The 24,168-nt window shown below is 46.5% G+C and overlaps 1 protein-coding gene across 4 annotated transcripts in view; it reads left to right on the forward strand.

Annotated features, from left to right (window-relative positions):
• KIRREL1 (kirre like nephrin family adhesion molecule 1) overlaps window positions 1-21,566 on the forward strand; it is a 116,669-nt gene extending 95,103 nt beyond the window's left edge. For 2 of the 4 annotated variants that reach the window (XM_045841424.1, XM_045841423.1), the window contains exons 3-15: window positions 1,099-1,248; window positions 5,799-5,956; window positions 7,758-7,908; window positions 8,922-9,027; window positions 9,141-9,289; window positions 9,494-9,621; window positions 10,249-10,423; window positions 10,506-10,606; window positions 12,108-12,306; window positions 13,522-13,629; window positions 13,805-13,944; window positions 14,525-14,602; window positions 14,850-21,565. In XM_045841424.1, the coding sequence (XP_045697380.1) occupies window positions 1,099-1,248; window positions 5,799-5,956; window positions 7,758-7,908; window positions 8,922-9,027; window positions 9,141-9,289; window positions 9,494-9,621; window positions 10,249-10,423; window positions 10,506-10,606; window positions 12,108-12,306; window positions 13,522-13,629; window positions 13,805-13,944; window positions 14,525-14,602; window positions 14,850-15,326 (2,120 nt within the window). In that variant the 3' untranslated portion in view covers window positions 15,327-21,565. Of the gene's footprint in view, window positions 1-1,098; window positions 1,249-5,798; window positions 5,957-7,757; window positions 7,909-8,921; window positions 9,028-9,140; window positions 9,290-9,493; window positions 9,622-10,248; window positions 10,424-10,505; window positions 10,607-12,107; window positions 12,307-13,521; window positions 13,630-13,804; window positions 13,945-14,524; window positions 14,603-14,849 lie in introns of all 4 variants that reach the window. The other 2 variants (XM_045841425.1, XM_045841422.1) reach the window with 2 other exon arrangements.
• The last annotated feature ends 2,602 nt before the right edge of the window (window positions 21,567-24,168 follow it).

The raw sequence follows: 24,168 nt of genomic DNA on the forward strand, positions 1-24,168 counted from the left end.
CTCTCTGGGCCTTAGTTTACCACTGTATAGCCATGGTTCTTCCTGCCTTTTAAGTGCATTTGTGAATTTTGAACCAAATGAGAGAATATACTTTGTGAAAACACATTGTCCACTGTAAAGCAGTATAATGATAAAATTATGAGACTATATATTTTTATTCTTATCATTGTCCAAAGGGTTGAGATTATTTGCTGTGGGGGTTATGTATTAATACAGATGGGTGAAATTTGTATATTTAGAGAAATCTGTGTAAAGGAAAGAGATGGGTCCAGTGGATCTATTGATGATAGAAAGGGAAAGAAACTAGGAGAGAGAGAGGGAGGGAAAGAGAAGTCAATGTGGAGTGAGAAGAATCAATAGCTTCTGGACAGAGGAAGATAATGGGAGGAAGCTGATGGTGGGGAAGGGGAGGGCAGGAGAATGTGAGGGGTTGGGCAGGAGCAAGGGAAACTGAATTGCATAGGGCCAGGTTCTCTGAGGACCATCTGCCATAGCCACAGCTTCTTCAGGGAATAGAAATTTCTGGGTTAGAGGCTCCTTTAGGGAGCTAACAGGACCCTGCCTCATCCATTTTTCCCTTGGCAAGTGAGAGTAAGACCTTCGTCTTCCTCAAACTTTCCTCTAGCCCCAGTGAGCTCATGTCTATGCTCCAATGCCTTATATTTCCTAGCACTATGCATCTTCCCATCTCTTCCTCTCCTTTCACTCTGCTGTCACCTTTATATTTTTCTCTTTTCTATTATGAGAAATTTTTCTTCAAATTGCATTGCAGATTTCATCTGCTCCTGTTCATCCCCTACTTATACTCTCCCCACACTCAGCCAACCTCCCATTACCACCCTGTCCCTTCCTCCTCCTGCTGTATGGCTCTTAGCCTCACTGGGATTTTATGACATCACAGTGTCCACATCTGGGACCTCATCCTTATCTACTGGGATGGGGTCCCAGGAGAGGGCAGAGGGTGGAGTGTTGGCCCTGGAATGGGATGTGAACCCTGATGTGGGGGGATGAGAAGTGGGCAGAGGATATGCTGTCATTCAGGCTGGCTCCCAGGTTGGGATGGGGCTCACACTGGGCTCCCCCTTTCTGTTCCTGCAGCATGGCCGCGGTACCGGGTCGTGGGCTCTGCAGACACCGGGCAGTACAACCTGGAGATCACTGATGCCGAGCTCTCTGATGATGCCTCTTATGAATGTCAGGCCACCGAGGCTGCTCTGCGCTCCCGGCGGGCGAAACTCACCGTGCTCAGTAATAGCTCCCAACATCCCTCAGTGCCCTCAGCCTACTCTTCCTCTCTCTTTACCATGGCATCCTGGCAGTCCCTCCCCTTCTCTAATTACTGCTTTCATTTTTCACTTCTCCCTCTCTGTTCCTGGCCTCATGCCTACCCCCACTCTCCTTGTCTCTCCCTAGATTTCCCTCCCCAACTCCTTCTTGTAACTTCTTCTAAAGCCAGGTTCAGATTGTAGAAAGCAAAATGGGGATGTGAAGAGCCACTGGTGAAACATCTTGGATGTGTGAAGTCTGGCATCCTGTGTGCAGGCTGCTCAAGGACTGAGCTCTGCTCAGGACTGGGCTCTGCTTCTGAATGTAAGGCTCTCCATGCCAAAGCAGAGAAGTGTTGGGGTGATAGAGACCTAGCCCTTATTCACCCAGCCTCTCCTAGCAGACAGGGCTTTGGTAAGTGAGCTTCTCCTACCCTTTCTTCCACTCTGCTGCCTCTGAGCCCCAGAAACTGCCTTCTTTGCTCCTTTTCTTCCTGACTCAGCTACACTCAGCCCTCTCTTCCCTTCTCTGCCTCCTTTCCTCCCTTATCACTCCCTCCTCCTCCTCAGAATCACTTAGATACTTCCTCTGGAAACAGGGAAGCAGGACTGGAAGAAATGGGCTGAGGGCTAAGGACTGGGGAAGGGGTTCTGCCTACATCTGGATGGGCTCTGGAGGATGTAATGTCTCTCAGTTGCCACCCAAGAAGCACAGATCAGAAGTTCCTCTGTGATAACACTGGGGGCCATTTTTATAATGATGTGACTCTCTCCTGCACACAGTACAAATATGAAGCTAGCTGTGATGTGCTTTCTACCTCTGCCATGCTTCTCTTGCAGGATCTCTGGCTCCATCAGTCTTTCTGTTTCACTCAAGGTCAGGAGTTCTCGCTGGGCTTCTGCCTCCCTTGTGCTTCTGTCTCTGCTTGACTGTGTCTGCTGGTGACTCTCTCTCCTCCCTTTGTTATCAACTCTGTTCCTTGTTTTTTTTTTTTTCCTGCCTCTATTTGATCTATCATGCACCCTCTTTTTTCCACTCTCCTAATCAGAATTGGTTGAAGTTGGAGAAGCTCACAAGGAGGATGGGGGGAATGAATGAGGTAATGAGTGAGCTTGAACACAAGGAAGTTTTTTTTCTGAGGTGGGCAGTGGGGCATGACAAATACTTTGAGTATGGCAGGAGGAGGCATGGTATAGGAGTGAGGAGACCTGAGCCATTTTTGCACCAACAGTCTGAAGAGGTTGCAATTTCTGGACATTAGTTTTCTTATTGGTTACATGGGATAATGATACTACATTTTTCTTAGCATCCACCACTTTGTTGCTCCCTGTGCAAGAAGTTGTAAACTGAAGGTCTGGGAAATGTGAGGTTTCAAAATAAATGAAGACTGGAGAGACTCCACAGACAATATTGTTGGACAATAAAGACCCTGAAAGACTAGGGCTTAAGGCTGGTGTATGACTTGATTTTCCCCTCTGGTAAGGACAGAATGGGAAGAATTTGCAAGAAGCAGGATTGAGGTGAGGGAGCAAGAGTTAGTTGACCACTAGGGTGGGCATGGGAAGATAAGACATTTCCATCCCTTGTTAGACTGTGTGTGAGCTCCATGCTGGACCAGGCATTCCAAGGGACCCATGAAATTCTTAGGAGACCTTTTCTCTTCTTTTTCCCTCCCTAACTGCCTCTGTTTTGGGTGTTGGAGTAAGTGCCCTGGAAAACTCCCATTTTAATGAGAAGGCCCTGATAATTGTTCCTTCCCTTTCCTACTTGAGCACAGGCAGAAATAAAAAGTAATGAAGAAAGGCCAACCAAGCTCCTGAGTATTGCAGGAACAGGGCTTATAATGGTATCCAGTGGCTTGGTTCTTTCAAGGAAGGCTTCCTAGAAGAAGTAACTATAGATGGGGACACTGCATAGAGGAGTACCTTATTAAAAAGCTTGCAAACCAATGAGGGAGAGCCATATGATAGGAAAGCTTGTTTGGAGGGCATGGTTTGTGTTGAGGATATGGAGCTTTGTAGCCTATCTGGGTGATTTGAATAGATGAGAGGAACAAGAAAAGGCTCCAAGAATAGAAGAGATGAAAGGTCATTCTGACTACTTTTTCCCCCTCCTTGCCTCTCTTTAATTCTCAAACTATTGCCTGCAGCCTCAAGGAGGTAATAAAAAGGCAGTACCTTTCTTTCATTCTTCCTTGCTTACCTGCACACACACAGGTTTTTTTCATGGCAGCCTTAGGGCGCAGACACTGTACAGGCAGAGTCAAGAGAGTAGACTGTGTGCAGTACCTGGTGTCAGCCTCCCTGCACATCAGCTCCCCCCATCGACAGCCATACCCCTCAGTGTTCTCTCCTCCAAACCCCACCCCAGGTTAGCCTTCTTCAAAGAATGGCCTTTCATTCTTCCTGCAGCAAGACTTAGAGATGCTGACTCTCAACCCCCTCAGACACAGACACAGTTATAATATAGATCTACAGACCTAGAGCTCCTTCATTATTCACAATGATAACAACTCAAGTGCAACGGTGATGAGCATGGCTCCACTGTTGGTGGGCATGGTCCACCTCCTAGTCTCGCCATTTAACTCACTATCCTGTCTCTGACCATATTTGCTTAACCTCCCTGAGCCTCAGTGACTTCTCTATAAACTTGGATTCATGGTATTTACCATGGAAGGATTAATGAAATATACTTGGTGATGAGGATTAAGGGTCATCATATACAAAAGACACTTTGACTCACACCTGGTAAGCATTCAACATGTAGTAGAAATATTGTCCATCGCATTAGAGTTTATAGGTACCTTCTCATTCTTGATCTCATTTCCCTTTCACAATACCAACCCTACGTAATAGGTATCAATGTCCATTTTAAAATTTTACAAAGAAGGAAATGGAGGCCAATGCCATGTACATATTTATATGCAAATTTGTCATGAAGATAAAAATTTGTTCATAAACAAACATGTGTGAACACATGCTATATAACTATGGCTGGGCAGATACATCAACAGTCTATTTTACTTTGCCCCAGATATGAAGAAAAAGGTGGGCTAGTGACAGAGGTGACAAATAGAGAGTCATTCTGAGAGGTCCAAGGAAAAGACCCAGAGTGGCAGCTCTTTATCCATGTCCTCCTACTTTTCTCTCCTTCCCACTCCATTTCCAAATCTGCACCCATCTGGCACTGAAACTAGGTACACCAGTAACAAAGGGGAGTAGCCAGGCATTCTGTGGATAACTTGCTAGCCAGGAGTTGGAAGCACTGCTGACTCTTGTCTGAGCAGTAAAAATGAACACATTTCACATGTCATCTGTGTGCCGTGCACATTACCATTTGTATTCAGTGCCTCACCTGGCCTTCACGAGGGTTGCATAGGCAGGCACTGTTATGTTGAAGAAACTAAGACTCAGTGACTTGAGGGACTCACCAAAGATCACAAGACAGGAAAACGAAGGTGCCAGGATTTAAAACCAAGGTAGCCTGATGCTTTCCCCCTCCTACCACTCTGCATGTATGAGTTGGGCATAACCATAGGAATCTTGTAGTCTGATTCACCAGAGCATTTAGAAGACTATGGGAGTATCAAACATCCTCATTTCAACTTCTTAAGCACTTAGCAAGAGCCTACCTCAGACACATTCTGGGCACTGGAGACTATAAATATAGATGAGACAGCGTCCCTGCTTTACCAGGAATAATGGCTTTGATTGGGGAAGTGGTATGGGTAATCATCATAAGTAACCCAAACACAAAGTAGATGGTGAAGGGAACTTGGAGTGCCTGGCTAGGACTACTGAGGTGGTGTTTGGGGGGTGAGGGGAAAATGGTATGGAAGGCCTTGTGCAGCAACTAGGATGCAAACAGGGTGGATAGCACTTCAACAGAAGTCAAGAAGGAAAGAAGAGCAAAAGCAAAGATGAGGTGTGAAAGTGCAAGGACTTAGCCTGAGGATCCCCTTACAGTAAGCTGAGGTGCTTGGAACTTTCACCCATGGCAGTTGGTAGCCAGTGAAGGTGTTTGAGCAAAGAAGTAGCATAGGTTTAGTGCTACTAAGCCTAAGAAAATGACCTGCTAACAGTGATGGAGGGGTTGGGTCCAGCAGGGAATGGAGTCAAAGAGTCCACTGGGAAGACTGATATAATAGAGTCACTCATCTGGCTGCTTCAGGACAGAGAAGCAGACAAGAGGGAATGGAAGAAACTCTGTGGAGGTAGCCACCTTTCTGTGCCAGGTCCCCCAAGGTCTGAGCTGTACTTAAACCCTGATATAGCCCAGCCTTTTCCTAATTTAAGGCCACTCCCCTCATCTGTATGTATCCTTGAGCAATGGCAGGGGATATAGTACTGGAATAAGGTACAGGCTATGGAAGAATAACTGAAGGAGGGCATGAAATCTACATAAGCTGAGGGCCTTGCCTTACCCTGAAGTGGTCATGCCAAGTGGTGGCTTCAGAGGCAGAGGTTTTGGCCATTGGGGCAATGATGTCTGCACTGCACCCTGGACTGACTTTGTTCTGCTCTCCCCTACAGTCCCTCCAGAGGACACTAGGATTGATGGAGGTCCTGTACTTCTGCTGCAAGCAGGCACCCCCCACAACCTCACATGCCGAGCCTTTAATGCCAAGCCTGCTGCTACCATCATCTGGTTCCGGGATGGGACTCAGCAGGAGGGTGCTGTGGCCAGCACGGTGAGACCCTGCATGTTCCCCCAGCTCCTCTTGGGCTTTGCCCCAGGTCACCTTTCCTTTCCCCGCTGAGTCTGACTTGGGAATGCAGATGAAAGAGGAGGACTTAGAGGTTACCTGGACCGACCCTTTTGTTATACAGTTGGGAAAATATAGGCCCAGAAAAGAGAAGTGAATTTCCAGGCTCATGATGCCATTCTGTAGCTGAGCAGAGACTACGAACAATTGTAATAATAGCTACATTGATGAAGCTATTGTGTACCAGGCATTGTGTATACTGAGCTTTGTGTATAGTATCTCTTAAACCTCACAAGAGTTTTCTAAGTTAGGTGTTATTGCCCCAGGTCACACACCTGGCACGAAGCTGAGCTGGCTGTTGTGCCTATGTCAGACTGTGCTCTGCCTACTGAGCACCTTAACCCCCTTCCCTCATCATCTAGTTGGAACATTTTCCCACTTGGGACAACTAAGAGGCTAAGGAGGCAGGGATCATTGTGTACACTTTATAGACGAGCCTGTGGTAGAGAAAGACATCAAGTGACTTGACCAGGATCACCTGGTAAAGTTAACAGTGATCTCCTGTTCAGAGTTCCTTCTGCCATCTGTGGACAAACATATATGTACCCAGCTCTTTGCTAGGTGCTGCAAGAAACACTCCCCATGTGCAGAAAGAGAGGCTCACCTGTGTACTTTGGAGGGTGGCCCCAGGACAAATTTGGATTAGCTCTGTCTTTGCCATATTAGACAATTCATTTCTCTTTGGTCTTAGTTTCACCATATGACAAATGAGAATTTGGCCTCCGTGGTGCTTAACTTCTTCACCACCAAGAACTCTTGTTATTTTTCTCCTTCAGGGCTGTATGCTTTGAAATACTTTGGCAACCTAACAGGCTGATTTGTTAATGACCATTTGTCGTCCACCTCCCTTTTTTCATGTTAATTAAAGACCCGTGGCTCTGCCAAGCAGCACAAAGGAGCCACTGTTACTGCACTGGGCTGGTACTGTTCAGGCCCAGGAGAGATGTATATATTGTTGTCAAAGGGCGGACCTTACTTTTGGCTAATAGTATGGTGTACCTTAGGCATTTTGCAGCCCCGGGGTTCCTTTGATCATATTTGGGGACCTCAGGTCAGCTACCACTGAGCCCATATGAGACTTTGAGCCTGTGAGTCCATTCCCTGCCCTCTAGGGGTTTGTGGTCTAGTAGGAGAGAACCAACTCAGAAATGCTCAGGCACAGTATCTTAAGGGGCAAGGCAGAATGTGTCTAGAACCATGTACAGAATAGATTCCTTATAAAAGGCACAAGTTCAGGCTGTGAGAGAGTCCTGGAGGCTGAGATGGCCAAGGAAGACTTTGTAGAAGAGGAGGTATTTAAAGACTAAAGACTTAAAGGACTAAAAGAATTCTAGGAATCAAGCCCAAACCATGCAAAAATCTGTAGCACACAGAGTGAACTCTAATGTAAGCTATGGACATTAGTAATAATGTGTTAATATTGGTTGTAACACATATAAACACTAATGTATTCTGTTAGGGAAACTGTGGAGAGGAGGAGGAGGGCATACGGGCATTCTTTGAAATTTTCTTTCAATTTTTAAGTAAACTGAAATATTTTCTAAAAAAATAAAGTCTACTAAAGAAAAAGAAAGCAAACTTGGAGAAGAGGTTGGGTCTGTGGATGGTGGCTGAGCTTCAGGTTAAAGTGCCCCTCCAGTGCAAGTCCAGATCTGAGTTGGGTCATTTGGAGAGCAGAGGATGGGCTTTTAGCCTGACCATGTCTTCCACCCTTATCTTACTCCAGGAACTGCTGAAGGATGGGAAGAGGGAGACCACTATCAGCCAGCTGCTCATTAACCCCACAGACCTGGACATTGGGCGAGTCTTCACCTGCCGCAGCGTGAACGAGGCCAACCCGAGTGGCAAGGAGACTTCCATTGAGCTTGATGTGCACCGTGAGCAGGGTCCCAGGGGGAGAGCAGGCTGGAAGAGTTGGGTGGGGAAGGGAATGTGGGCATCATGGAGAAGTACAGAAGAATCCTCCAGGGGCCCCAGAACAGAGGCTCACTTTCTTCATCCTGTGAAGTTTCTCTGATTTGACCCATGGGCAGTGAGGACTGGTAAAGAGTCATTGGCTGTAAGCTGAGCAGTTCTGGGTCTAAACCAGCATGTGGCTCTAGGCAATTATTTAATATCTCCAAGCCTCAGTTTCCAATTCTATATATCTGCAGAAAATAAAACACAGGCCTACAATTCCTTATCCAAAATTCGAAAGTAAAAGTGATTTGGTGGCAAAACCTGAACCACTGCTCTTTATAGTCTTTTATTTAACCCACTTAATCTGAATAGTCACATGTTTCACTGCAGAGGTATTAATGTATGTCACTGTGGGGTGTTGCCCAGACTCTGCTGGAGGTCTTGCATGGTAAACAGTTCACACACACTATTACCCTTCTAAAATTTGAAAAATTCCAAATTCTGAAATATATAGTTTCAAGGGTTTCAGATAAGGAATTTTGGACCTGTACCTGCTTCTCAGAATTGTGAGTATTAAATGAGGTATAGTGTAAGAGCATCTGGCCTGGAGTATACTAGCCAGTACATGCTCAATAAATTACTTCTACCCTGGGTAGGGTGGGATCATGGTCAGCAGTTGGAGAAATGCCACACCCCCATACATTTTAGTGAGCCAGAGGAGCCCGCACTGGTGCCTAGTAGCCACCATTGGCCTTTACACTGATTGACTAATTTGTTCCTTTGGTATCATCCTTGATCATCACCCTAAATGGCCCCCTAGATTCAGTGGAGTAAAGATGAGAAAGACAGGTATATTTATTGGAGCTGGTCCACTGCAAACTCAAATTCCCAGACCACTGCACAGTGGTAGTGTCCAAGTGTATATGCTAAGGAGAGGAAAAGAAACCTGAGGTACAGAAAAGATCCTGACTTCCTGTCCCGTGCTTTGCAGACCCTCCTACAGTGACCCTGTCCATTGAGCCACAGACTGTGCAAGAGGGAGAGCATGTTGTCTTTACATGCCAGGCCACAGCGAATCCTGAAATCCTGGGCTACAGGTATGAGAAGCAAGGTCTGGGAGCACTCTAGGAAGGGTACTAAGAAGGGCAATGCCCCTGGATGTATGTGAGAGGACTCTAAGCCCTAATTCCTATATTGCCTTCTCCCTTAGATGGGCCAAGGGGGGCTTTTTGATTGAAGATGCCCATGAGAGTCGCTATGAGACAAATGTTGATTATTCCTTCTTCACGGAGCCTGTGTCCTGTGAGGTTTACAACAAAGTGGGCAACACCAATGTCAGCACTTTAGTAAATGTTCACTGTGAGTAGCTGCAAGTACAGGGGCAGGGACTGAGGGCAGGGGTGGGACATGGGAGCAGAAGGGCCTGGCATGGAGTTGGGTAGGCCCCATGAAGCTGAGGAGATGGGAAATAGACACAGGACGGACTGGAGAGAAAAGAGAATGTCAGTTGGAGCTGACCCCAATAACACTGAGACCCTAACAAGATGCTCCCTTCTACCTCAGTTGCCCCTCGGATTGTAGTTGACCCTAAACCTACGACTACAGACATTGGCTCTGATGTGACTCTCACATGTGTCTGGGTTGGGAATCCCCCCCTCACCCTCACCTGGACCAAAAAGGACTCAAACATGGTAAGACATTTGCTGCCTCTCCTAGGTGCTGGGAGGAAGAAACTTAGACACCAGTGAGGGAGGAGTCCAGGGAGGTGCAGCATTAGTTTTCAAGTTGAACTTTGGTTATTTTCTAGTCTTGGGATTTGGAGGAGACAGACAGTGCTTGCGATTAACCCCCACCCTCCTTGAAGGATAGGTGGCTGGTTTAGTGGCAGTGGGAAGGATTTGCTGACCTGTGTGTAGAAGGAGGGAAGAGAGCCAGGTGGAGGTGCTGGGGTAGCAAGAGATGTGGTGAATGAATGATACATAGGAATGTAGAAGAGCTGGAATGGGTCACTACAGAGGAAAAGGTTGAATTCTACAGCACTACAGAGACCTGCATTAAACATTTTGGCCAGGAAGAGGGATTTCAGGGTGAAATTTTCACTAGAACAGATCATCCCAAGAGACCGCATCTTTTGTGATCTCACCTGTCCTCTGGCCCACCTGTCTCATACAGAGTTGGTGTGTTTAAATGCCAACCTGTTTGTAAAGTCAAGGAAGGGACCGGAGAGACTCAGGACCCTATTTCCCTTCTGGGAATTCACTTGTGGCCCTTCCTGCTTTCTTTCCAATACATCTATTATGGGGCCCACACGGACCTAGGGGCCCAGGCCTCCTGGCTCCCCACCCGAGGCTGCTCTTTCTGCCCAGGTACTGAGTAACAGCAACCAGCTGCTGTTGAAGTCAGTGACCCAGGCAGATGCTGGCACCTACACCTGCCGGGCCATTGTACCTCGCATAGGAGTGGCTGAGAGGGAGGTGCCACTTTATGTGAATGGTAAGTGACCTAAGAGGGGCTGGGCCTGGGTGGGCAGGCACTGTAGATTTTACCTGACCCTGACTGAATCTTCTGCTTGCAGGTCCCCCCATTATCTCCAGCGAGGCAGTGCAGTATGCTGTTAGGGGTGACGGTGGCAAGGTAGAATGTTTCATCGGGAGCACACCGCCCCCAGACCGCATTGTAAGTGCTGGGACTGGCATAGGGTGTGAGGAGAACCAGTCACATACTTCTCTACTCCAGCTCAGTATAGTCCCATTTTCTCTGTGCTCCTACTTATCTCTACTTCTAATCCTCTTTCTGTCCCTCTGTCCCTTTCCTTGTTCAAACGCCACTACTTCTCTTAATTGTGTGGCCCTGAGCAAATTGCATAGTGTTTTGAACCTCATTATCCTCCTCCATAAAATGAGGGCAGTGATCCTGCCCTAACAGGGTTGCTGTGACAAGTAATAGTAACAGGAGGTGAGGATGGCCCAAGGGAGCCCCTTACTGGATTCATTGTTAGTTCCCTAGGCAAACACTCTTGCTCTCTCTTCTCCATCATCTCCTCCCCTTTCCTCCTGATCTTTTCCTTGCTCCCTCCTCTTCCCTCTTCCTCTCAGCTCTACCCCATCAGCTCTCCTTTCCACCCTGTCCCATGTCCCACTAACCTCTCTTCGGCCTTCCTGTTTACCAGCTCCCTCACTGCGCCACTCCCTGCTCTCCCCTCTTCCCTACACTATGAACCATTACTTCTTTCTATGACCATTAACCATCAAACCCCTCATTACATTTAATAACCATTTGGCTGATTCCAGGGCTGCTCAGGGACACTTTATTATCACAGCTTCCCAGAGAGTGACTTGGCTCCCAGGGGCTTTGATTGCAGATCAAGGATAGCTAATCCAGGAAAGGAGCCAGTGCTCAGCCATTACCCACTCTTCAGACTCTACTTAGAGGGAGGGGTCACAAATGGGGGCTGCCTTCCTGGAGGTCAGGAGTGAAAGAGCCTAGGATACCCCTCTGGAGTGATAATTCCTCACCACTATGAGAGTCTGTGGCTGGGTCTCCAGAGCCAGCCAGGCAGGTTTATGTGGGACCACCTCTGGGTTAGCTAAAGCTAAGATTTAAGATTGACTTATGTGAAAGAAATGTTGATCATTAGCTAGTCTGCTCCTCTCACTTTACAGATGATGAAACAGAGACCCAAGCAGGGAAATGGAAGCCATAGAGGGACTCGAGGGGAGCACCAGGCATGGCACCCAGTGTTCTTGACTCCCCCATCCAGGAATTTTTCTACAACATCAGGGGTTTCCAAATGTTGGTTCATTGGACCAGCTACCCCCACATTGTGTGAGATTATTATAAAAATAGAGATTTTATAGAGGCTTAAATAATTGAGCCTCTCCCTGAGAGATTCCTATTTAGGCTGTAAGTCCCAAGAACTGGCATTTTAAAGAATGTCCCTGGATATATCTGAGTGTTTCTGGCATATATCTCAGTCATGTTTGGGAGCCACTGCTTCTTCTAGATCACAGGTTCAATGCCAAGGTTTGAGGAAGTAGCTGTGGCTTAGATTTGTTGCAGAAGGTGTTGGATTGGGCTTAGGGATAGACAGGCACATGAGGTAAAAATATATTGAGGATGGGTCAGGTGTTCCTGCTATTTGACCCTTTCTTACCATCCCCTGCCCTTCCCACCACAGGCATGGGCATGGAAGGAGAACTTTCTGGAGGTGGGGACCCTGGAACGCTATACAGTGGAAAGGACCAACTCAGGCAGTGGGGTGCTGTCCACACTAACCATCAACAACGTCATGGAGGCTGACTTTCAGACCCACTATAATTGCACTGCTTGGAACAGCTTTGGGCCAGGCACGGCCATCATCCAGCTGGAAGAGAGAGGTGACAGAAGTGCTGGCTTGTAGCCAGGGAGCAGGGTGGCCTAGGAATTCTCCCTCTTATCTCCTGGGGCCAGGCTCAGAGGGAGACAACTCTGTCTTGGGCCTCCCCATTAGAACCTGGCCTTGTTGCTCAGCTTGGGAAATCTGCTTGCTTTTTTAAACATTTATTGTGCATCTGCTATATGCCAGGCCCTGCCCTAGGGGATGCAGAGACCAATGTGAACTTGGCCCTATAGGAACCTCAGTTTAATTGGGGAACTTACACAGTGGCAACAAATACTTCAGTTGAAGAAATGTTAAGTAATCTGTGAAAGGGAATAACACTTCCTACCTCATTGGATTTGTATGAGGATTACACAAGAGAATATTTATAAAATACCTGGCATATAATAGATGCCCAGTAAGTTTTGGTTCCCCACCTCTTCAAGAATTCTTTGTCTGATAGGAGGCACATGTTCCCTTCCCTAAGGCACTTCTAATATGACAAAAGCAGCATTATGTTTGACTTTTTTATGAACTAGCCATTTGACATGGGAGATGAAGGAAAATAACTGAGTATCATCAATTCTGTCTTAGCTGAGGGTGCCATCTAGGGGTTGATGTGGAAGAAGAGAGTAGATAGAGTAAGACAGATCTCAGCAGGGAAGGCCCTTTACACAGATCTGATCAATCCAGACTTCCAAGAAGGGAGTGAAAACTGGAGGCAAGAGTCTCAGGTCCTTCCCAGCTTTGGGGAGCATGGGGAGCCAAGGTGGACTGTTGGAGTTCTGGGTGGGTAGTGTGGATGGGGCCTTTACAATGGTGTGGCTTGAGCAGGTGATAGAAGAGTTCAGAAAACATAGGCAGATCAGAGAGTTTGGAGACAGCTGACCTCAAATGAGCCCAGCCCAGGAAAGAGAGACCAAGTCTCACAGGAAGGTAGGCTACAGGAGAGGGACAGATGGATCACCAAGGCCAGAGTCAAGTTGGTGCTCCAATGGCTAGGATAACACATCATCATGACCTCCACTCTGATCAAACTTAAGCTCAGGCCCAAACCCAAATGCAATTCAGACCTTCCTCTCAAACCCCACTTTGACTTAAACCAACCCTGGACACAATCTAGAGATGCCATTGAAGCTTATGGCCTTTGGCAAGATTGTTCTTCAGCTCACACTGAGCTTAGACCCCCAGGGTGTCTCCCTCCTTACCGCCTTCTTTCTTTCCTCATCTGAAGAGGTGTTACCTGTGGGCATCATCGCTGGGGCCACCATCGGTGCGGGCATCCTGCTCACCTTCTTCTTTATTACCTTGGTGTTCTTCCTCTACCGGCGCCGCAAAGGCAGTGAGTATGGACTCCATGGGCCACAGACCTCCCTCACTGTTTCCAGGGACCCCAGCAGGCAGGGCCTCAGAGGGGCCAGGGGGGTGGCAGTTGCACATCCCAGCCAAGGTAGGTCCAGAAACAACACACTGCAAAGGCTGGCAGAAAGCATCTAGACTTCCTCCCCCTGTCCCAGGTCGCAAGGATGTGACCCTAAGGAAACTGGACATCAAGGTGGAAACAGTGAACCGTGAGCCACTCACAATGCACTCTGACCGGGAGGACGATACTGCCAGCGTCTCCACAGCGACTCGAGTCATGAAAGCCATCTACTCAGTAAGGGTCCTGCTCTTTCCTGGCCCACTCCTGTCTTCACACGCTTGGGACGGACCCTATCTCAGTTCTCTAATAACCACTGTCACTCTCTCCTCCCTTAGTTAGCTTAATTTGGTCCTGCCACACCCACATGCTCACACACATTCCTACATGCTTACATGCATGCACACACACTGACATACATGTGCATGTATACATACACATGCATACTCCCAGTCTTGTTTTCCTCCAACAGAAGATAGACAAGTGGGGCCTCCATAGGCTTTCTTTGTCCTATCCTTTTCCTACATAGAGTCAGAATTAGAAGCCCCTAGAATTTTTCACATCCAACTGCCTCATCACTGGATCCCAGAGGGCGGGGGCAGCAACATACCCAAGGTCACATTGTGTTAGTTACAAAATGGGTGTAACTAACTTCCCACTACATTCCAGAGTCTTTGCTGGGAGAGGATATAGAACTCAAGCCTGCCCATGACCCCAGACCCTTCCTGTTTGATGTTCTCTATGGGGAGGGGTGGGGTTTGTGGGGTATAAGAACAGGACTTCAGTCTCCTAATGCCCCACACCTGCTGCTCTGCAGTCCTTCAAGGATGATGTGGACCTGAAGCAGGACCTGCGCTGTGATACCATTGACACCCGGGAGGAGTATGAGATGAAGGTGGGAAAGGGGGAAGGGGCAGGGGCACCAGGGCTGGGCTGGAGTATAGGGTTCTGAGGGCTTGGTTATGGAGTGGAGGGCCGGTTAGAGAGAGAAGGTCAGAAGGTTTCCTGAAGGAGCAAAGGAGGTGGAAAGGTTGGCTGGGAACCCAAGACAGAGCCCTGAGGGCCATGTGAGGTAATGACCCCCCCTCCCAACTCCCACTAGAGGGTGTTCCCTCCTCCATCATCTTCTCTCATTGACCCAGGACCCCACCAATGGCTACTACAACGTGCGTGCCCACGAAGACCGACCCTCTTCCAGGGCAGTACTCTATGCTGACTACCGTGCCCCCGGCCCTGCCCGCTTCGAAGGCCGCCCCTCTTCCCGTCTCTCTCACTCCAGCGGCTATGCCCAGCTCAACACCTACAACCGGGCCCCAGCCTCCGATTATGGCCCAGAGCCCACAGCCCCTGGCCCAGCTACTCCAGCTGGCACCGACACAACCAGCCAGCTGTCGTACGAGAACTATGAGAAGTTCAGCTCCCATCCCTTCCCTGGGGCAGCAGGGTACCCCACCTATCGATTGGGTTACCCCCAAGTCCCACCTTCTGCCCTGGAGCGGACCCCATTTGAGGCATATGACCCTATTGGCAAGTATACCACAGCCACTCGATTCTCCTACACATCTCAGCACTCGGACTATGGCCAGCGCTTCCAGCAGCGCATGCAGACTCATGTGTAGGGGCCAGAACCTAGCTGGGGCATCTCTGCGGGGCAGAGGAGAAGCTGTTCCCTGATATTCAGGGGCGTGCGTTGCTCATTGCTCCTGTCCCCAACCAACCTTCCTCCTGCTGCCATGGAAGGGGGAAAACAGGTCTCCCAGAAACACCCCATCCAAGGATGGTGCTGTATGCATGCCTCAGCCTTCTGGGCCCGCCCTTCCTTCTTCTTCAAGAGGATGTGTGTGTTCTGACCTGCACTCACACCTGGGGGTGGGGAAAGCAAAGGTTATGGACAGCAGAGAGGGCACTTTTAGCATTCCCTTTCTATCCTAACCCTGTGGTCTCCCATAAGTGGATGGGGGATTCATGTGGGAATGGATAGGCTTGGGCCTAGGAGACAGGACGTGTAGGGCTGAGTGGCTATGGCACATATAGATGGAAACAGGATGGCCTGGCAAGTCCCTCTGTTATCTACACTTACAGCCTGGTGCATCTCTCCTTCCTCAGGACTGCAGAAGAGACTTTATTCTATCTTTGTCTGTAGAACAGCCTGGCACTGAGTTCAAATCCAGCCTTTATTAAGCTGAGATTAAAATGCCAGTCATCCTGGCTGCCCATTATGAACACTTGTCAGTCAGTCTGCAGAGGGATCCAGATGTCTCCATTATCACTACTGCCTTTCCTTCTCCTTTGTGCGGGGCTAGCCAGATAAGTCAGGAGGTTGTGGCAGAAGAAGGAAAGCTAGGAATCATTTTCCGTTTCACCAGCAAGACAGCTATGTGTTACCTAGCACTTTTCAGAACCCATACTAGGGGAGCCTACCCAAACCCCATTCTCTCCCCAGTCTGCCTCACTTAACTTATTTGAACTCTGGAGCTTCCCTGAGGAGTTGTAGGGGTACTATAGGCTATTTATCAAATAATAAAATGAAAACCTCCTTTGGAAAAAAAATAATAAAGCAGTGGGGATTCCCCCACCCAAATATAATTTCCAATGAAAAGGAAAGGAGGCACACATGTTCTTCACCAGATTTCTAACACCTTCCATTACTTTTTCAATTGCTAAACACTTTGAATCCATTTTTAAACATTCAGGTGGTAAGATCTTCTTGCAGTTGGGTTCTGACAGGCTTAGGGTGGGGACCTGGTTCTCAGACACCCTGTACTACCCCCAGAGGCCACCTTCCAGGGGGCATGGGAAAGGTGCTCTTTACATGGATTTTACTTAAGTCCTTTTCTCCTCTTTTATCAATCATATTCCCCCTTTTTGCAGTGCCTTGAGCCTTGTTGATAAGCCCTGTGTGGAAGACTTTGCTGGGAGTGGGTATTACGAGTCCCAAACACTCTGACAAGTGTTGCAGAGTTTAGGGAACAGACTGATGAGAGGGCCTGGTAAATGGAAGTGCAGACTGACTGCGTAAGGTGGTGCAGAGGGCACTCCAGACAGCCATGGCCCATGCTGACACCATCTGCACATGTAGGCACACATGCACACACACATTCTCATGGCCTTTCTCATCCACCACCTGATAACCAAAAAGAACCAGTGCTACAAAGAGAATCCATACCTGGCCTCCCCTTCCCCAGAAGCAGGGTTTAGAGTGCAGTCCTGATTCACTCAGTCCTGACAACACAGGTGAGGTGTTCTGTGTCATGCCCAGAATATGCATTGCCCATGAGATATGCATCTCATGGTCACCTTTCATTAGTTATATTCACTATAGTGAGTTAAACACTCATCAGCCAAAGGCCATCACCACCTTTTCAAGTGGGTTTGTGGGGTGACATTCTTTGTCACTCCTCAGCTGGTAAGAATCAGCTAATGCCCAGGAATAAAGTAGCTCCATTTCTGGCTTCACAGCTGCCTAAAGGGACTAGAGCCCCATGGACCTACCCTTTCTGAAACATGATCCAGGCTCCTACCCATATCCACCTCTAGAAGTTGACACTTCCCTGTGCAATCCTTTTATGTAAGCTCAGTGAGACAGCTTGTTAAGGATGCAGATTCCTCTGGGGACATATTCATGTGTATTTTGATTATTTTCGCAGGAGCTAGAAGCCATGTGTAACCCAGATAAAATCTAAACAGAAATATTTCCAAACTCATTTTTGTTCAGGGTTTGGTCAGAGTCTCTTATTGCCCCCATTTTGGTTAAGTGTTGGGCCTATTCTGTTGAAACAATGGAGAGGAGGGGGCCCAAGGTTACTAGGTAACTCAGCTGGCATTGTGGGAACCATTAGTTTTCTGAGCCACAATACAGAGCTATTGCACTGTTCTCTGTTTCTTAACACCTTAATTGGGGCCTTCTGGGTATCAAGCAAGTGTTGCCATGCAAGGCACAGGGACACATCAGCCACCAAGGTCATCTCTGTTCACTGCAACTGGCACTCTGGCCCAATCAGAATCTGCATTGGGACCTGCCTGTTAGTCCAAGTGAAATAAGTTTTTCTGGGGAGTGGAAGGTGCTCTTGAATATAGACCTTTGTTGTCTAAAGCTGTAGTCTTCCAGTATGGTGCCTCAGTACTTGATGTGGTCACCTTGGTTGTCCTGACCACCTTTGACTATTTTGTTTCAGTCAAGGGGTTAGCAGTCAGGAAACCTGGGACCTCATTCTGAAGCTGTCATTTACTGAGTGACCCTGGCCTAATCTCTTCATTTCCTTTTATTTTCTGGCCTGTAAAATGAGGGATAAGGGTTGCACAAATCTAGAATTGTTGTGCTCATTCTCTATTCATTTGGTGAAATGGAACATCCTGGCCCTCCCTGGCAAGGAGTTGAGAACAGTAAGCTTAGGGATGGAGGAGTTGAAATGTTCCTTTGAAAGAAGCTTTCACCTCTGGTTTCATTATCTTGTCAGAAGTATTGTGAAAGAATGTCCACTTCTTGTTGACCCTAAACAACAACAAAAAGCATACCTTAAACCTCAGCAAAATTAATGTGGGGTTATCCTTTGACCATTGAGTAACTGTACTCCTCCCCACTCAGAATTCTAATAGTTTTGCAAGGGTGTCATGGCCAAGGCAGGGCAGGGTGACTCCTTCACTGTGTATCCAACTTCCATGGTGACAAATGGGAATAGCCACCTGCCACCTTGGTCCTCAGGATCATTTTCCTGGCTAGGGACCACTTACTAGGACAAGACTGCAAGGTAAGGTGTTTTAAGCCAGAAGGCAAGGCATGACTACAGCTGATCCCTCTGTGAAGGAGCATGTAGGAAGAATAGATGGGTTCAGCAGTCATAACATAAACTATAGCTCCTAAAGAGGTTCTGTGATTCTGGGTGAGCCATTGTTTCTTTGTGGAGGGCCTAGCCTGCATCCTAAATCCTGAATCCCTCAAAGCCCACCACAGAGTTTGAATTAAGCAAAAACCTCAAGTCAGGAAGGAAAGTGACCAGGGATGGGATCAGTGCTATTTCCTTACAAATGTCTTGCTTGGGATGAAAATGGTTAGTTTGACCACCCTATCCTAGGTACTGTGTCTTCTTTTCCCAGCAGTAGCTACTTCCCTCATCACTTTGAGGGCAGCATTTCTGCTTTACAGGATGGAGCACACTGGCCAGGAATCTCTTTGCCCTTGTGCCCTGTCACTAACCAGTTGGCACTCTATCAGGAGCCACAAGTCCTGGGCTCCTTAAAATGGAATGAAGTGGTCTGTCAATATAGGGTTTAAAGAAAATTAGGTTAAAAGCCAAGACACCAGTTGGACTAAACTGCCTCAGTCACTGCCTCTTTTTGCTGTGTGGACAATATGTCCCCACTGCTGTACTACCAAGGCCACCCCAGCCTCAGAAACCCTGGCTTCTCTAACATTTTAGTGCTGCATGTTGAGGGAATCAACTGAAAGGCATTAGAGAAGATCCTGACCTTGGTGGGACCACTGAGGAAGTGATAATGGAATACTCATGTGCACAGACCCAGGGATATAATTGGAGTCTATACAATTATCATTTAAACATCCCATTCCCTTCTCTGCACCCTCCCCGCCATTACCTCTCCTTTCCTGGAGGTCAGCTTCTTTCTTAAAGGCCTCACCTTTATCAGCTTGATTCTGACATTCCACCTCTAGGCTGGTGGAGAGGACAGAAAGATGTGTGGATTGGGATATGGAAGGAAGGGCAGAATCCCATTTCCTTGCATCACTGTGAGAGGGAGCTCCAGGTCCTGTTCCTGGAGAAATATTTGCTGTGTATACTGGGGGTTTCTTGTACAAGCCTGCCCTTTCAAAAAAAAAAAAACTATTTGCATATAACTATCATTCTTACCATTCTCCTGCTCCTTGCTCCTGGCTTTTTGATGGCCCAAACCAGTTGCCTTGTCAAGTGTTAGTGGGTCATGGGCTCTTCTGTTAACTTCTGGAGATCTTTAGATGCTGCCTTTGTGAATATCCCTAACCCTGGGGATAGAGCAGCCAAGGTACCAATACAATCAAACTCTCACTATTGTTAGCAATAGTGACTCAGAAGATTTGACCTCTTCCACTTTCACCAGAAGGAGACCAAGTGCTCCCCATGGTCACATTTTCTACTCCAACTACTCTTGGAATGATAACCTCCATTTCTGGCTGCAATTGAATTTTCTCTACCCAAATCCCAATAATAAATGGATCCATGATCATAATTAGGAGAGGAGAGAAATATTTTTGTTAGGACAGACCATCATAGTTTTTAGCAATGTGTATATGTGTGTCATTCACAACTTTTGCTATTCTGCCTTTTTTCATTTTTCTTTTTTAAATATTATGTATTATATTTTTAGTCTCAAACACTATATATTATATATATTTAATTTTTATATATATAAATATAAATGTTCTAAAAAACACCATGTTTTCTGTTATTAATGCAGGAACAGCTCTAGTTACTTAAAAGCTTGCCTGATTTGGGGTGAAATGGTCTAAATTTGGGAAAAAAGATAGGATATTTTTGGATTAAGATTGCAAACACTGTATTTGTGTCACCTCCAGGCCAAGGGGCAAGCACATTTTATTCACCAGTTTGTGACTGTTGCAGAACTCTGACCATGGACAAACAGCTCAAGCTTCCGTTCTTTTGTAACACAGCATCCAAATGTTCTATGCCACATCTGATAATGGGCATTGGAAGGGATGAGGCTGAATCTGAGATCCAGATTCCCAAGGATTTGGGAGTAGGGGTGGGAGCAAGATGGGGTTAATTTATTAAAATGCAATGGTTTGGGGGAAAAGCAAAGTCACCAGGTCTCAACCTTTGAACTTGTAGTGAAACAAAATGAAACAAACAAAAAAAAATGGTGTACACACAGAGACTATTCTGCTAAGAAATTCTAAATTCTATTTTGGTAGAGATTGGATGGATTTCTCTTTGTTCATTTCACAAGAGTGTTTGAGGATAATTGAAAAAATATTTTCAGATAATGTTTTTCAATGTCATAAATCAATAGAGACATACAAATGTTTATAACTATTCATTGTTTTTCTCATCTAATTAACAGCCAACTAAACTAAAAGATGTTGACAGTAGCCTATTTGTACACAGATCATAGGACACCATCAAGACAGTAGCTTTTTTGTATACATAGGACACAGGACATAGGACAGAGTTGTTAGAGTTGAAAAAATTAAAGGTAATGCAACCCATTTCCAAGAAGGTTGGGAGTTGTATCCCAGAGTTACTACTGAGGAAGAGACAGGGAGCAGTAGGGGCTGCAATTTGGAGGCATATTTCCAGGATAAGAACTTGTGGGTAGCCTAAGGCAAGTCCAACCTGGTTGGGCAAGAGGCCCAGGTGCAGGGTCAATCTAGAGGCTGTTGCCAGGTAAGTTGAACTAGCTCAGGTAAAACATGGCATGATAGTTGAGACCCAAAAGCAAATAGAATAGGGTAGGGGGAAAAAAGAGGAGAATTAGCAAGTTTGTGCAAACATGGTGACCCTGGAATATCCTGTTAAGCCATGCATTGTTAGATAGGATGCTTCCTGTGCTGTGTCCACTTGGGATGCATTTTATTCCTCACTGCATCCCCAGAGCTCAGCACAGCACCAGCAAGCACTATAGGACAAGTCTGTGAGCTTTATAGGGCACCGCGCAAAGCTCCAAGGAACCAAACCCACTCTCTTCTCTAGGCATAAAACAGACCATAGGAGCTTGTACCCTTTATTAGGTCTCTTCTGCCAGGGGTTTGAGCCCCTCCCTTCTGTCACCCTAGACTGAACATAACGACACCAACAGGCCCTTTATCACTAAGCCACTCCTTTGTCAGTCTGCCTCACAATAGGAGCTCTTGCCACAGGCATAAACATACTCCTGCTGCACTTTACACCAAAGCATGAAAGTTCAAAGTCCCTAAGAAACATTACTTCATAAAGAATCTAATCATTTAACCTTCCCTCTCCTCTATTCAGCATTTCAACACAACCAAATGGAATTGTGCTTTGGAGTACACCCTTGAAGTTTTCTGACCCTCTGTGCTTTTGTGCACACTTTTTCCTCAGCCCAGAATGCCCAAGACCTTTTACCTTTTTACTTCCAGATTTTACCTGCCTTTACTCAAAGGCTAGTTATCTCCTCCAGGAAACCTTGCTTGACATTATTTACTCACTCTCCCTCTTGAGAAATCCCAGGATAGGTGGGCTGAATGTTGCTGACCTCATGTAACTGTCTGCTTTGTATCACAGGGTTTTGCATGTCACTCATTAGCACTTACTTCTTAAAATAAGTGCACTTAAAAGCAGAGCTCACATATCGTTTATTTTAATATCCTCATCATTCAACAGAGTGTCTGGCATGTAGTTAGTTGCTCAATATGTGCTGGAGAAATGCAGGAATGAACTGAGGAAAAAGGAAGGGAAACAAACCCATAAAGGCAATTATAAAGGGAATTTAACCTAGGAGTTACATGCTTGATGAAATGGTATAGCATAGTGATTAAAGTCATTGACTCTCAAGTCAGTCTGCCAAGCTGATAGACATTATTGACAATACTTACTAATACTGGGTTCTCTCTTTCTCAGTCCCATAGCTGTTAGGAAAGGCCTACCTGACTAGTTTTGATCAATGTACTATAAACAGAAATAATGTCATTTCCAGACCAACGCATTTAATTGCTAGTGTGAGGCCTTCCTGCTCTTCCCCATAATGATAGGAGCTCATTTACTCCAGGTGGTAAAACTTCATAATGGTGGAGTCTCTCCCTGCCTAGGCTACTGATTGTGTGAAACAGCCAAACCCCCTGCCAAACCATTATGAATATGTAGTTTTGCAGTAGGCAGTTAGACAGACATGAGCAGAGCAAGGACAATTGGTCACATACAGGAGGTCACCAGGGCAGAAATTCCTGCGTGTCTAACAAAGGGTGAAATGGGAAACAAGGACCTTGCCCTCAGGGTAATAACCTTTCCTCTGCTAACATATTGCTGGTCATGTGGTTTAGACTCCCTGACTTTTCATGTGTTGGTCATGTGATGTAGACCTTCCCCTGCCCTTTCCTGGCATGTTGCTAGTCATGCAGATTAGATGTCCTTAGAGGAGGAATGAACATGGGGGCTAGAGAATAACCCTTAGGCATTAAGCCCCAGGACAATGAGGTTCTGACCCATATCAAATACACCTAGGCCTCAGTTATGTTTCAGCTGTTGGCCCAGAAAAGGAGCTGAACCAGATAAATAATACTATGACTGACATCAGGACCAGCTTCATTGCCTAATATCCCCCTGTGCCCCACTGCCCAATCAGAGGAGACAATGACCCTGAAAGGACACACCTGGAAAGCTGATTAATATGCTATTAAGATTCTCCCTTGGGACCTCCCCTAAAATCTCCACCCTTAAAAGCCCTTAGTCCAGAGGACCCAGAGCCCTCTCCCTCTTGGGAGCATGTTTGTGCCTTTCCTGTTCCCCTCCCCTTATCCTCTCAAGGCTGTTACCCTTCTTTCTCCTAAGCTCCAAGGGGCCCTTCTTTTGCCTCTGTAACTTATTTCCTGAGCCTATTTCTTCTACTACTCACTTCCTCTACCTCTGTGACATTCTAAATAAAACTTATCTTATAATTTGAGTCTTGGCTCTTAATTCTTTCTTAGCCAGAACTCAAGTACAAAGGTTGCTGAATCAAGGTCCAGTCTGACTCCACTGGTCTCAGAACTGGTGCCATTCTTACCACCAACAGTTTGAGGAAGAAATGAAACTTTGTTTTGTTAAAATATTTAAATTTTAGAGTCGTTTGTTATTGCAACATAATATATCCTGACTAATACGGAGCTTCACCATTTGCTCCTACCTGACCTTAAGTAAATTACTTTTCCTTTCTACATCTCACTTTTCTCCTCTGTGAAATGAACTAATAATAGTTCCTATCCCATATAAAATGTTTAGCAGAGTTTCTAGTGTTTGCTTAGGTAGCTAGATATTAATAAAGGAATGGAGCAAAGGGCATTAGACATTAAGTATAGTAAAGTAGGGAGTTGAAACAAATATTAAGCCCAATAAACTAGGAAGCTGAATAAAATATTGGGCCGCTTCACTAGGCCCCTATAGCATTCACGGGCTCATTCACATATTCCAGGAGACCACTGCATCCTCTGCCCTCAGGACTTAATCCTTGGGCAATCCCTGAGCAATCTCCTAATGGCCGGAAGTGTCTCTCTGAGAACTACTGGTCTGGTACAAGATTACTGGGGCAACCTAGGAGCAGTCACAGGTCCCTGGAAATTTCCACTGGCAACACTAGTACATGAGCACTCTCTCTCTCTCTCTCTCTCTCTCTCTCTCTCTCTCTCTCTCTCTCTATATATATATATATATATATATATATATATATGTTTGTATGAGCCTGGAGAAAGGGGGACAGTGGGTATTTGCCCCCATTTCCCTTGCCCCTTGCCTTAGAGAT

The sequence above is a fragment of the Phyllostomus hastatus genome, unplaced genomic scaffold (genome assembly GCF_019186645.2).
Source record: "Phyllostomus hastatus isolate PE091 unplaced genomic scaffold, TTU_PhHast_1.1 phas_contig_36, whole genome shotgun sequence".
Classification (NCBI taxonomy): Eukaryota; Metazoa; Chordata; class Mammalia; order Chiroptera; family Phyllostomidae; genus Phyllostomus; species Phyllostomus hastatus.